We start from the raw sequence: 13,989 nt of genomic DNA, 5'->3' as shown, positions 1-13,989 counted from the left end.
AAATGCACAAAAAACCATATAACAAAACCTCCTTTCTGCAAAATGGAAAGTTTACAGGAGAAACAAATGGTAATTTTGGGCCATTTCTGTTGGTCCATCCATCATGAAATTTCAATACAAAAACGGTACGTTACGAGTTCAAATTATGCAAAACAAGTTCACAAAAACGAGTCATTTGGGCGAAATAATATGTAAAAAAAAACGGTTATGTGACTTTTGTCAGCCTTGAATGACGTTGTTGTCGAGGGGCGTGGTCCTGTTGTTGCCAGGGGCGTGGTCACGTCTAGGCGATCGTAGCAACAGCCCTCGCTGAAACAGACAAGCTACAGCGCCAATTCAGTGAACCGTCATTACGTTTAAAAAACCTGCACGTTTGAGCGCAAAAATGTGGCCGTTTCCGTTGTAGAGAGCGATAAACAGAGTTAACGGAGAGACTGTGGCTGGTCCGCGGTGTTTGCCGCTCTCCTTCGCTCCTCACCCGCAGGGGTTAAACAGGGAGCGGGCCAAGCTCGGGGTGTGACGTAGCTGCTGCTCGGCGCTGGCTGCAGTGCGTGTGTGTATGGGAGTGTGTGTGTGTGTGTGACGGTGTGTGTACGGAGGCCGAACAGACAGAAACGCACAGAGAGAGATATCAGCTCACAGTCCGGCTCGGAGACACAGCGGAGACACCGCCGACTCTCTGAACGGAGATCATTTCGGAGGATTACTGGCTGTATTTCCGCTTTTTCAGTCAGCCCGCCTCAGGAGTGAGCTGTAGAGAGATACGGAGCTGTGAACGAGCGCGCGAGCAGCCCGTGTCATTCGCCTCAGAGAGAGAGAGAGGGAGAGAGAGATGCTGCTGCGGTTCCCTGTCCATCGTCTTTCGACCACGAGAGTCTGAAGCGGCCAGAGAAATGGCTCTGTAGGCCGGACAGCGCTGTTCGTGTTGGTGAAAATGCGAGGCAGCGGCTCGCTCTCTGCAGGTGGATGGCCGACCTGACCTGACGGGCGAGAGAGGGAGAGAGAGAGGAAGATAAAGGGGAAAGGAGAGAGAGAGGGAGAGGTGTGAGGCCATGCTGCCCGGGGTAGGCGTGTTCGGCACCAGCCTGACGGCCAGGGTCATCATCCCGCTGCTGAAGAACGAGGGCTTCTCCGTCAAGGCTCTGTGGGGACGGACCCAGGAGGAGGCCGAGGAACTCGCCAAGGAGATGAACGTCCCCTTCTACACGAACCGGATCGACGACGTGCTCCTCCATCAGGATGTGGACCTGGTCTGCATCAACCTGCCCCCGCCCCTCACCAGACAGATCGCCGTCAAGACGTTAGGTGAGTGATCCGCCTCCGTCAGCCTCCACCTGCGGGCCTGCTGCTCAGCTCTGGATGTTTTAGCCATGAGAAGACAGGGTGCACTTTATGGTGTGTTTGAGATTTATGTATTTATATTTAGTTTATATTTTACCCATTCTTGATGTTTTTAGTTAGGACAGGATATAGTGCAGTTTTTGTTATGTTTATAATTTCTTTCTTATTTATTTTTGTAGTTATGAAAAGATAACAGTGCTATTTTGGTGCGTTTATTTATAGCTGTGAGAAGACACTGTACCAGTTTTATGTTTCTGTAAGTTATTTATTTGCTTATTTATTTATAGATGTCAGAAGAAATGTTTGGTATTTTTGTAAGAATTTATTTAGTCGTACGTTTTCACTGTGGCTATGGTTCTGTTTAGTTTTGAGAAGACAGAGTGCTGCTTTTTTAGCGTTTATGAATTGATCTTCATTATATTTACTTCTTTATGTATTTTAGGTATGACAAAGTACAGTTTTTTGCTGTGTTTGTCACATTTTTCAAAGTTATGCGATGACAGTGAACCACTTTTGTTGAGAGAAGGTTTTAGATAGCTAGATAACTAGAGACAATAGAATGTGAGATGACCATAGACCCATTTAAGACTCATCTCAGGTTGTCTAGTAACTCAATAGCATTTAGTTGTTCACTTATATCCTGCCTGACAGAGGAATGCATGTTTGATCTTGTACTATTTGCCAGGTATTAGTCAATGTGGATTGGTTGCAGCTTAGGTGTGGCTCCAGGTCCTCTCTCACAACAGCAGTACAAAGGCCAAACCTTGTATAGCCATAAGAAACTGTAGAGGGTCTTCTCTTGTTGGAAAATCTGTTTTAAGTGTCTGAAAAGGAGAAGACTGATACAGTTCAGAGGCCTCCTCCCTCAGTTCCACCATGGACAGTTCAAGTGTGAATCAGTATCAGAGAGCTGTTTTGAAGACACTGCTGTCACGTGGCATATACAGCATTTCTAAAGACCCATGCTGGTTAAAGACACATGCTAATCTCACGGCCTCTTATGATTGGCGTGTGCGATTCTACATCCTGTGTGGTGAAACTCACCTACTCCTTCCGGTTTGTCGCTGTGGCTGATATGTTTGTAGTGCTGCAAGTCATGGCTCTTTGTCTAATGAATTACAGTTATGCGCCAGATTAATATACTGATCAGTTGTTATGGCAAAACCTCAGGTGTCCATTGCAGGCCAAACTTTATTCAGAAGTGAATTAATGCTTCTTCTCCATTTCTGAGCATCAGTTTTGGTGGGTTGAGGAGATACAATCTCCAGCAGCGAAGGGCTAACCAAGATAGATTAAATCGGTTTATCATTTATTTCAAAAAACGATTTAACCTTGGATAAGTGCTGGGCAGTATATTGCTTATACCATAATACTGATGTGCCATGATGTTACTTTAGGGATGTATTTGATAGATAATGAGTGTTATATTCATGATATTTTACCCACAATATAGTGGCGTCTCTGTTATGAAGCAGTTTGTTTTTAGTTTTTAATTCTGTTTTGTGCACTGTACTCTTGATATCCAGGATAAAACAGTTAACTGCAATAAATGTAGAGCTGGGCCTACATTCACTGTCACTGTATGCTTTTCTGAGCATGTTGTGGATATTGTCATGTTTGATTACAATGAGAGTGTAGTTAGTCCTGTTTTATTGGACTCATTGCAGCACGGCATGTGAAATGTTAAACTTTGTCTTTTTCAATTTATCAGGTATCAGAAAAATATATATTGTGATGTATCGTGTATCAGCAAAACAGTGCAAGGATATTACATTTTTGCCATTTCACCCAGCTGTAAATGAATGTGGCTTGTTGGGTGCTTCAGATTGTTTTAGGCTATTTTCACATGTGATTCATTTGCTAGTTCGTTTGCAAGTCTGGCCCAGAGTTTGGGTTTTTGTGACATTGTATCTTTTTCAGTTGGTTCAGTTGCACACCAAATTATGTACCCGGGTGTTGTTTGGCCAGAAATTTGGTGGAGATACAAGCACTTTGCTACTTTCATGTTTGCCTCCATTAGTGCCAAAAGGTATCAGTCTTGTTTTTAACTTTCACTAGACTATGATGCTATAAAATCCAAATCCATTCCTCAGATATACTCTTGATAAAATTTATAATTATATCAGTTGTGTTGCACGAAAATAGAGATGCTTAATTCAATATACATCTCAATAAGAGTAATGAAAATAAACTTCACTCAATCTCTACTTTATGATTGATTGGTTTCATTTTGCACCAGTTTGAATTTAACCAGTCAGGATAAAATCATGCTCTGTTGTCAGATTCCCTTATTAATGGACCATCATAATGCATTCCCACCAGCAGCAAACTGAACCAGGGTTTACTTGGAAGCAGACTGAGACCGTCAATTTTTGCTGGACCTTGGTTTATTTGTATAGTGCACACACAAGTATGGGTGGAGTATTCACACCCTGTCAAAACAAATTGATCTAAAAAGAAATTTTGATTGGTCTGCACCAAATAAGGTAGGTGTGAAAAAGCACCCTTAGAAAACAGTTTGGTGTTATTTTAAGAGAAGAAAACAAAACAAAACAGTTCAGTCAAAACAAGCTGTGTCAGTTTTGTAAGACATGCTTTTAGCACGGGTTAGCAGCACTTAGGAAGCAGGGGTTGCTGACTTTCTTAATGCTAGTTTAAAGAACGTTTGATATTGTGATATACTTGGAAAATGCTGTGATATTGAATTTTATTAGTTTTACCCACAATACATAGGATTATATATGCTAGATTGCTCATGGCAAAAATGCCCTTGCAGGCCGAGCTTTAACAGAATCTTTGCATTAGTTCAGGCTCCCTCTTTATGCCATGCACCTTTATGTTTTGTCTCACTAGTGTCCCTTCAGCAGTGTGTATGGACAGACAGACTGACACAGGTGTTCAGTAATGATTGAAAATAACTGTAGGATTCTGAGAATGGTTCATGTTTGAGGCTGAGATCATGCCTATCACCCAAAAATAACCCTTCTGGTACGAAGCCAATGAGTGGAAATGCATCAACATTCAAACTGATCACGACCCCCTCTCCCCTTGTGTTGACTATACAGGAGGCCTCTGCTTACAAATCTGGTGACTGCATATAACAGCATAGCATTTTGTTATAAATGGGATTATGTCATTTTACAATCTACATCATGGGGCATGTGATGAATTTGAACTTGAGGTTAATAAGGTATAAAACCGTTGTAATACTGGTCACAGTGCAAGGACTTTCAGTGTTTATCTGCGTAGGTAATCAAAGTTTGCTCTAGTCACGTTGTAAAATACTGTTGTCGATAAATGTGTCAGTTACAGGTCTGTGTCTACAAGTCTGAGCAAACATGGCCTTCACTGTGAAGCTAAGCTTCAGTCACGCTGAGGTGTAAGAGCAAATGGATTTAAAAATCTCTCAAAGAAAAAATGGATTTTTATTGTCCCAGTATTATGTTACTGCTTAGACTGAGGATTATGACTGTCTATTTATGGTGTGTTATTTTGCACATGCACACATATTCTCATACAAAACGGTTGTATCTAGAGAGCTGTTAGCTCATTTCACCATCATCATAGTTTGCTCAGGCTTTGGCAGTATAAAATCAAGGCTATAGAAGTCATTATATTGTTGTAACTGCAGTAACGCTGTAGAATGGCATCGTTGGTTTTTATTAACCTCCTCCAAAACACAAAACCATTGGTTTTTACACATTCTCAGGATGTGGGGTGATTTTTATATGTCCCATATAGCCTTGGGCTGGTAATTGATATTATTGAATAGCACAGAATTATCACTTGGCTTCGCCTTTATATAATCATTCCCTTTGTACAGTCATTCTAATGTAGGAATAGTATAAGAATGCATACAATAGAAAAGATTGCACCTAATTATAGGCTATAAAAACAGAACACCACCAACTAATTATCTACACACATATTATAATGCATTTAATGTTGATTTTCAGTTGGGTAAAGAATGGTGGGGAATATACAAATGTGAAAATAACAGACAAGCTTGTCCAGAAGAAGGGTGCCAGCATGCTGCTCTTGTTCTGTTTTGGTTTTCAACCAATGAAAAGCGGAGAGCCAGTGCATGTTAATAGTGTTACATGTCGTATCTGCAAAATGTAGTTATCATTATAAATTATAATATTCTAAAATTATAATATAATAAAATTATATTATATAAAAAAAATATAATATAAAGTAATATTAGAAGCAAGCCCAGTTGGTAATTATGTGATCATTATATTACCATCAGGGATATGCAAGCTATAGCACAAGGTTCTGTAATGCTAGCATGTGGCACACATCTGGTCAAAATACAAGTTTTATTGATTTTCTAAGTGAAAATAAGTTAACACATCCTCTACGGAGAACACACCTAAATATGACATTTTTCTGCAGATTTTAGTGCACAAATTCTGTTTATTTGCTGTGTTTAACAGATTGGAAAAAATAAACATACAGTTTAAAATAGGACATAACTTCTGCTCAGGTCACATTTTATGTATTATTTTTTCCGTTATGTTAAATTTGGTAAACAAGCAGTTGCTGTTCTTTAAAATGTGCAGAAGTGACCAGGGGTGCCCAAACGTTTGCATACCACTGTAACTGTTTTGGGAGCATAATTATACAAGTTGTTGCAATATATCTACAGGCAAGAATCTTTTGTCTAAATTTACATCATCATCCAAGCTTAGCCCAGTATGTATATTTGACCACCAATATGTAATAAAAATGTTCTAAGCTTTCCCTAAACCTAACCTTTCACTCAGTAAAGAAAAAAAAAATCAGTTTTAAAAAATTACACATGTAGATTTGTAGAAAGTACTTTAGAAATTCAGGACCATTTTGCTGGTCATGCCTTTGTAGTTCCCCACTGTTTTTCTGTTTTTCCTACAAAGTCAGGACTTTTTTGTTCTGAAAATGTTCAAAAAACAAACACCACCTCAGGCACATTAACACCAATTATTGCTGTAATATTTTTATGTGTTTATAGTTACCATTACCATCATCCTCGCTCGCATTACCTTATCTTGAAAGTCATTCTGTACTGACACTCAAAAGAGTGAATAGTAGCACCTCAATGGAAGGCATGACTTTGAAGTTCTGAAGCTCTGATGCAAATCAATTTCCCCTTTCCAGGGTGTGGGACAGTCATTATCTGCACACTGCTAGGCTGTTTGCTTTGTGCAGTGCGTCGATAAGCTGATCAGCTATCCCAAACCAGGAATGTGAGCATGGAAGGCATTGGCTGGTATGAACAGCACAGCAGGGCAGCCATGCTGCTGGACACTGTGTGAGGAAATTGGAAAAAAGTGGCCAATGAGTGCATTCAGCGTCCCTTAGTGGCAGCCATTATCATGTATTAATGGGGAGAGTTCACACAGTATGTGTTTTTTGGGGTTTTACACACTGTTTTTGCACAAACTTTTTGCTGGTTTTGCTCTGTTTTTGTGCTGCATCTGTTGAAGTGGTCTTGAAGCGGTCACAAGCATTTTCTGCACTGACCATGCAGATTAAGCCTAAGTAGTGGTTAGTGTTTGCTCTCCATCTTGAATCATGACCTAATGAGCAGCTTCCTTTTTAGTTTATCTTGTTTTGCCAGCAGCAGCACATATACTAGTTGATAGTAGTAGTACTTTTTGCCTATACACATGAAAACAATAGCTTACTACCATAGCTGATTGATGGTTATTACACTGTTGTTGCTTAGCAACAGGGAGGAAAAAAGCCTGTGCAGTGCTCTTCACATTTTTCTGCCACTTTATTACCCCACGTAAAAGAACCACGCGACACACGCTGCCATATTATGGCAGTGTAGTTGCTAACAGTTTGATGATTTCAATGCAGTACTGAAACAGAATCAAGAAAATGAACATTTGAAAGTGTATTATAATTTGTAAATCTGTATCACTAATGCGATTTCTGAGGCTCTTTTATTTGCCGTTTTATGTGGAAACCACTATCAGTGATCAAACCAGGCACCTGGGTGCTTTCTATCAGAGTGGGGGGGGGGTACTCTGTGCACACACCCACACTCAAATAACTGGGCTTTGGGTCTTGTTTTAGTTTGAAGGCTTGCGTGGCAAACTAATCTGAGCCAAACCAATGTGTGGAGTATATGAGCTCTGTACTGAGCTCAAGACTTTTTTTAAAATATCAAACATTTAATCAAATCTTGATCACAGAATCAAAAATTGTATCAAATCTGAGATATGCGTTTCAGTATCCTGGCCTACAGAAAGCACTGCTTTAAATGAAAGCAAGGAGTTCAATTACTCTTCATGTCATCCAATAGACTTAGATCACAGCTGATGTTCTGATGCAGCTGATGCTTCATCTACAGAATGAGGCAGCAGGTTTAGTGAAAAAAAATATTCCTTGTGGTGTGAGACTCCAGAACCTTCATAAGCACATTGCATTTCTTAAACAACTGCCTATCAAAGTGGTTCTAATGCAGTTCTTGCTTTAAAATCAGCTCTCTGGAGCACATGCCTTTTTACCAGAATACATTAACATGCACAAGGGCCCACAGGACCTGCCTCTGTGGTTGATTAGCCAGCTTATATAAGGACTCAGCATCTTTCTGAAGTTGTTCTCAAGTCATTATTAGTCATAACATCTTAGCATTTGTGCTGTTGGTAGGCCCCTCAGTGTAAGTTTCAGTCAGAGGGAATTTTTTTTTTTTTCTTCAAAATTAAGAGTAAAATTTCATCTCTCTCCTCTGTGTGGTGAATCTGGATCACCCAAATAAATCTTGTTATTTTCTAATTAATTTGCCCATCCCATCTCGGATCTAAATAGACTGTCTCCAGGCAGCCGTACAGGAGCACAGCAGGAGGGAGACTTCTATATTCGTATCAGCTGGTCTCTTTTTTTCCTTTGGCATGAGCGCAGATTCTCTTCACTGGATTCATAACAACTGTACAGCGAATAATAAACAGCTAAGCAATTATTTATTTATTTATTTATTTCAATTGGATTTATATATTATGTGAAGCTGCTTGTATATTGTTTTTTGAGTGTAGGTAAGGAGCAAATTTCCCAAAAGTATCATAATCTAAAATTCGTAATAATTAGAGAGAGCATTCAGTCAATGATCTTAGTGCTCCTGGGAAACGGTGTGTTTTGTTTCGTGCAAGAAAGAAATTTAAAGTGTATATTTTACAATTTTACACAAAAGTAAACAAACAAAACCAAGTATAAACAGTAGTATGAGTATAAAAATACCTATCAGGGACATGGAGACTTTGGGGAAAAAACATTGAGTTTATATACTTATTTATTAGTTCAGTTTTTAAGGGTGTAACTTTTTTTTAATACAGTTTAGAAAAAAATGACACTAACACTGATATGCCCCTCAGCCTCCTCCAGTGGGCTCTCATTTATTGTTATAGAAACGATGATATGTGAAACAGCAACTTATTCTTAGTTGTAGTTAATGCTTTGTGTCATACTCAACATAGGTCTTGCACATATTATAATTGTGCTTTTCTGCTTTTGTTCTGAAAATGTAGACATGCTACGTAAAGCAGTCCAGGTCTTTGTATTGTTTACAAATCAGCTGCACTGTTTTATGCAATCACTGTTTTGCATAAAGACAGGCAAAGTTTCTGATAGTGGGTCTGCAGTTATGTTTTGATTTCTGCAGTCTGATATGACTGGCTTTCTGTCTCCTAGCCTGGGCAGGTTGAGCTTTCATGCTGGCCAGTGGCCAATGCTGAAGGAACAGACACCAGCTCATACGGACTGGAGGGGGGATCTAAGAATAGATTGAGTCCCTGGTGGGCTGATCTGTGTGCTGCACCAAGAACTGTAATGTTTTCAAGTCAGGTTTTACCAACAACATGCGAAGACGCTGCTGCTGTAGTATTGATAAGCACTGTAGGACCATAATGGTGCTCTTCATGAGAAATGGACAATAGTCTAGTTAAATGCTTGGGGCTACTGACAGGCAATGAGATTTTTTTGGGTTTTGTTCCCAACTAACATACACAAGTGGACCATATACTGCAGGACTGCAGGCTGCTCCAGGAGGTTAATGCTGTCACCCTGCACTGCTTTCTCAATGGTGTGCTTGTTAATTAGAATATACACTCAGTTTAGTAGTAAAAATGTCAAAGTTATTTTTAGTCATGTGGGTTTGCCTCAAGATTGCTTTGACTTATACTGAAACCTTACACTCAGAGACACAAAGAGGGAAAGAGGCAGAGCTTAACCCTTTCTTATTTGACCTGTCATCTGTAATGCAGTGTTAGATTTTGGTGAAATCCCCTTTAGCTTGTTAAAATATGCTGCCAGAGTAATTAAAACATGTGAGTGTCCATGTTTGGCATAGTGAAATGGACCAGCATGTAGAGCTGGAGTACTGTGCGTATCATCGCTGCATAAAAGAAGCTACATCTGTTGTTGGATGCACTGTGATAGTTTCAGGTCACTAAGCACTTATTAATATTATTATTATTGTTATTATTATTATTTGCTTAACTAGAGTAAAAATAAAAGGTGACATGAGAAGTGTATTCCTATTCATAGTCATAAGCAAGTCAGATTATATGTTTTGTTGATTTTCTAAATGAAGACCAAACCTGGATATGGCATGTTATGCCAATTTTATTGTACAATTTTTATTTAACATATTGGGGAAAACACCATAAAACATGAAATGTGAATGAACTTTTGCACCTTTTATGTCTTAATTTTTTCCCAATATGTTGAATTCAGCAAATGTGCATAAGTGTGTTCTCTGTGGAGGATGAGTTGACTTATTTTCTCTTTGAAAATCAACAAAATATAATTTGACCTGGATGCCAAAACATTTCCGTATGACTGTATGTTTTCTTGCCCTGCAATGGACTAGCGACCTGTCCAGGGTGTATCCTGCCTTCCCCCCAGTGACAGCTGGGATAGGCTCCGGCACCCCCCGTGAACCAGAAGGATAAGCGGTTTAGATGATGTGTGTGTGTGTATGTTTTCTTGGTAGTTTTGACAAACATGAAAGAACATGTTCTTTACCCATCAAAGTAAATGTGACAACAGCATTGAAAAACTGTGTATTTGAATGAGAAGAGTAAATCCAGGAATGGACACTGTAGAAGGGTTAACAACTGTGGACCAGACAGGGAATACAGGCTAACCATTCAGACTAAAACTGTAACTGATCCTCAAACCCAAATCCTCAGTTTCTCTGTAACTCTGCCCAAAATCTTCATTCACCTCCTCTTGCCTAACAGTAGAGTGACCCACTCATCTAACTGGACATATTGAATCAGCGTATATGACACCATCAAGAGACCACCAGAGAGACAGAGAATGATGCTGCCATTCCCATGCTTTTAGTAAATGCTGCCATTTGTTTTAGAGTTCCCTCTGTCTTAAGCCTTCTGGACTGCTATTTATATGCTAATAGCTGAGAGAGTGAGTGAGAGAGAGAGAAAGTGCTGTAGTTTAAGTTTGTGTGAAAATGCCTTTGTTCGCTAAATGAATTGGCCGTAGTTCTTTCAGCCTACCTTCTCTAAAGCACTGACAAGTGAGCATTCCTGGGTTGGGTAGTGAAGCCTACGTGCTGGTGGGCCTAAGGAAAGGAGGGCTCTCACTAGGCAGTGGAAGCTAGTCTTCCTCCTTCGCTGTGCTGTTCTTTATACATTTTTCATTAGCTGCTCAAAAGGTTGAATGCCCTCATTTGACTTGGCATCAGAAAGGTGCAGTGCCTATTTGCATCTCATTTTAACGTAGCTTGCTAAATGCATAGCATTGTGTGATTATGCAAAGCTGTTTCCAGTAGAAACAGGAATGTTTCCTCTGCTTCATTTACAGAAAGTAGTAGGTCGTACTCCTGGAGTCACTGTGACTGGAGAAAATCTGAAGCAACAAGACTTTACTCGTTTCTCATTAGCTCTCCTTGGTGACCTGAGCTTAGCTTGCAAGAAGCTAAGATCACCATGCGCAATGCTAAGCATCAGCTAGAGGGGTATAAAGCCACCCCAGCACTGGGCTGAGGAGCAGTGGAACTGCACTTTTTGGAGTGATGGAGCTCCATTCAATACCTATAGAATGAGTTGGAATGGGGTTTGTGGTCTAATCATCCAACATCAGTACCACCTGACCTCACTAATGCTCTTGTGGCTGAATGCAGTCAAATCTTCACAGCAATGTTCCAACATCTAGTGTAAAAGCCTTCCCAGAAGAGTAGAGGCTGATACTGCAGCAAAGGGGCAGAAGGCTCCCTATTAATACCCTTGACTGCAGAAGGAACATTTGACGAGAAGGTGTCTGCTAACTTTTTGACATTGAGTGTTATTGACATTGAGGATTATCAGTTATTTTGTATTTATATTTTATTTTGAACAACATTTCACAAAAAAAATCCAAACTATGCTTTATGTCTGTTTTAGTGACCTCTTTATTGTAAATACAGGTCATCAAACAATACCCTGTCTGATTTTTACAAAAAAATGTCACACATACAGTTTTTTTTTGGTCCAAGGGTTCATTTAGATGAATTTATAACTACACTGAAAAACACATAAGCTCACACTTGGGAAAGAGGCCAAACAACCACTCCTCATACAAAAATTAGCCCATAATGGTATTATAAATCCAGCTGCTGCACAGGTATTAAGCGAGTGAGACCTGTCTTGTGAAAATGCTAAAACTGCAGTAATTAGTAAGAGACAATCCATATGGCATGCCATTCATACATCTCCTAATTGGCCTGCTGGGGATTTACCAGTGAAGCTGGCTGTCCAGTCAAAACTCATGAGAGCATAGGCAGGATGCCCAGCAGTCATGTACATTACATTATTTATCAGTTTGGTAAAGAGTTTCTTTGTTCTAGTAGTGAAATTGGTAGTCATTGTATTTATATAGAATGTATCAGTATCTATTGATCCCTAAGTTTTCAGTATGCAGTGTGTGCTTTCTCTTGAGGGAAAGCAGTAGCCAAAAGCTGGAGTCACAGAGGCCGAGCCATAACATTTTCACAAAGAGATGTTGATTGGACGCTTGAGTCATCTGCCTCTTGTTTAGCCTTAGCTGTCATCACAGGAAGTAAACAACTCATAATAATCAGATTATTTCCTATCCGCATAAGCTGGTCCACATATTAGAGATAAAAATAGTCTGCCATATTTTGAGCTGCTTTGTCTTATTGAATTTAATATTAATTGAGTTATGATTGGGAAACGCAGGGAAAAGCATGTAGCATGAGCAAGCAGATTTACATTTCCTGTGGCTCGTGTCAGTTTGCACTCTGAGATGTGAGTGATATTCTAAAGAATGCTGTCTGAAGTCTCTTGCATCGCTGCCTATGATGTCACATGGTGCAGGAAGTTGTCTGTGGTGGCAGCTCTAATGGTGAAGACGGGCACAATTCATAGCTGTACAGTCACTCTCTTTATAAGGCATGTTAGTCTAATCTTCCCCACCACACACGTCTCCATAACATCCTTCCGCTTCACTTCAGTTCTCCCTTATATAGAAGTTCAGTTAGAACTGAGCTAGAACTTCATGGTTTGTGAATTTCTGGCTTAACGTTGGTCAGCCCACTGACTCACTCAGTCATATATTTTAAAGGTTGTTCATGAGGAATATGACTAAATTAAGGGGAAGTAGGAATGAAGCATGAGCTAATCATCGTGCTCATAATGTCAAGTCAGCAGTCACACTATAGTATTTAATGAATTCAGTAATGTAGGTGATTGTAATTAGTATCACCTGTTTACCATTTGTTTATTTGTTTATTTATTGATAATTTAAGTGATTTTTTTTTAGTTTATGGTGTGAAGGAATTTATTGTTGTGAAATGTGCTGTGTTATGTGTGAATGTGCTGAAGTTGTATTTTAGGCTGCCTATTTTGTGTTTACCCTACATGTCACACCTGTTACTTGTCCTGTGTAAGCTGGGTCTAATCTTGGCATCAGTCCAGCTATAAAACTGTATCAGTCCAATGTCTTACGGGCTGGTTGGGTGTCTGGTACCTTCGCGTGCAACGAAATAAACTTCACTTCTCCAGACAACAGGCTGGGTCCCCTGGTTTCAAGAGGGTTTGGATTCATCAGGTGTGATATAGAGGTGTGCAACATGATGATATTTTAGTTTTATTGGATAACATTTCTGTCTTTTTGTTTTTTCATCACTGACCTGTTAAGGACAGTTAATATAAATTCCAAAATATCATCAGTTTTTTCCTGACTTTTTTGTTTTTATTCATTGTACCAAACAGGCACCAGCCTTGATTCCAGCTTTCATGGGTTCCACAATAGCAACCAAGCTTATCCTTCATATAAGTACCGAACCTAAAGGAGCAAAACAAACTAGAAGTGCTCAGTCATTCAAACGTGGCTGTGTCAGGCTTCTCACAGTGGCCTTTGACCAGCTCTCACACAGCTGCTAGAATGAAGATAAAGGAGACTGTAGGCTGGCCTAGGCAAACAATGTACTTTGCATACCCTGAAAACAGTCATGGAAATGAAACACACAGCTCTGTGAAACACCAGTGAGTGAGGGAGATAAAGACTATCTAATATGACAGTCTTTGAAGCATACATATCTAGAATTGACCTCTTAGGAGAGCAGTGCTGGGTAACTTGCTAGTGCTACAGAATAAGTACTATATATTTTTACTTTTTTTTATCTTGTTACACTGTCAC

General features: G+C 39.7%; 1 protein-coding gene across 1 annotated transcript in view; it reads left to right on the top strand.

Moving 5' to 3' along the window:
• The first annotated feature begins 519 nt into the window (after positions 1–519).
• Positions 520–13,989, top strand: part of si:ch211-276f18.2 (glucose-fructose oxidoreductase domain-containing protein 1) — a 44,218-nt gene continuing 30,748 nt past the window's right edge. Inside the window, exon 1 of the mRNA XM_036589268.1 lies at positions 520–1,305. Within this exon, the coding sequence (XP_036445161.1) occupies positions 1,053–1,305 (253 nt within the window). The 5' untranslated portion in view covers positions 520–1,052. The remainder of the gene's footprint in view (positions 1,306–13,989) is intronic.

This window comes from Colossoma macropomum, unplaced genomic scaffold, assembly GCF_904425465.1.
Source record: "Colossoma macropomum unplaced genomic scaffold, Colossoma_macropomum, whole genome shotgun sequence".
Lineage (NCBI taxonomy): Eukaryota > Metazoa > Chordata > Actinopteri > Characiformes > Serrasalmidae > Colossoma > Colossoma macropomum.
This window is presented reverse-complemented; position numbering and strand designations above follow the sequence as displayed.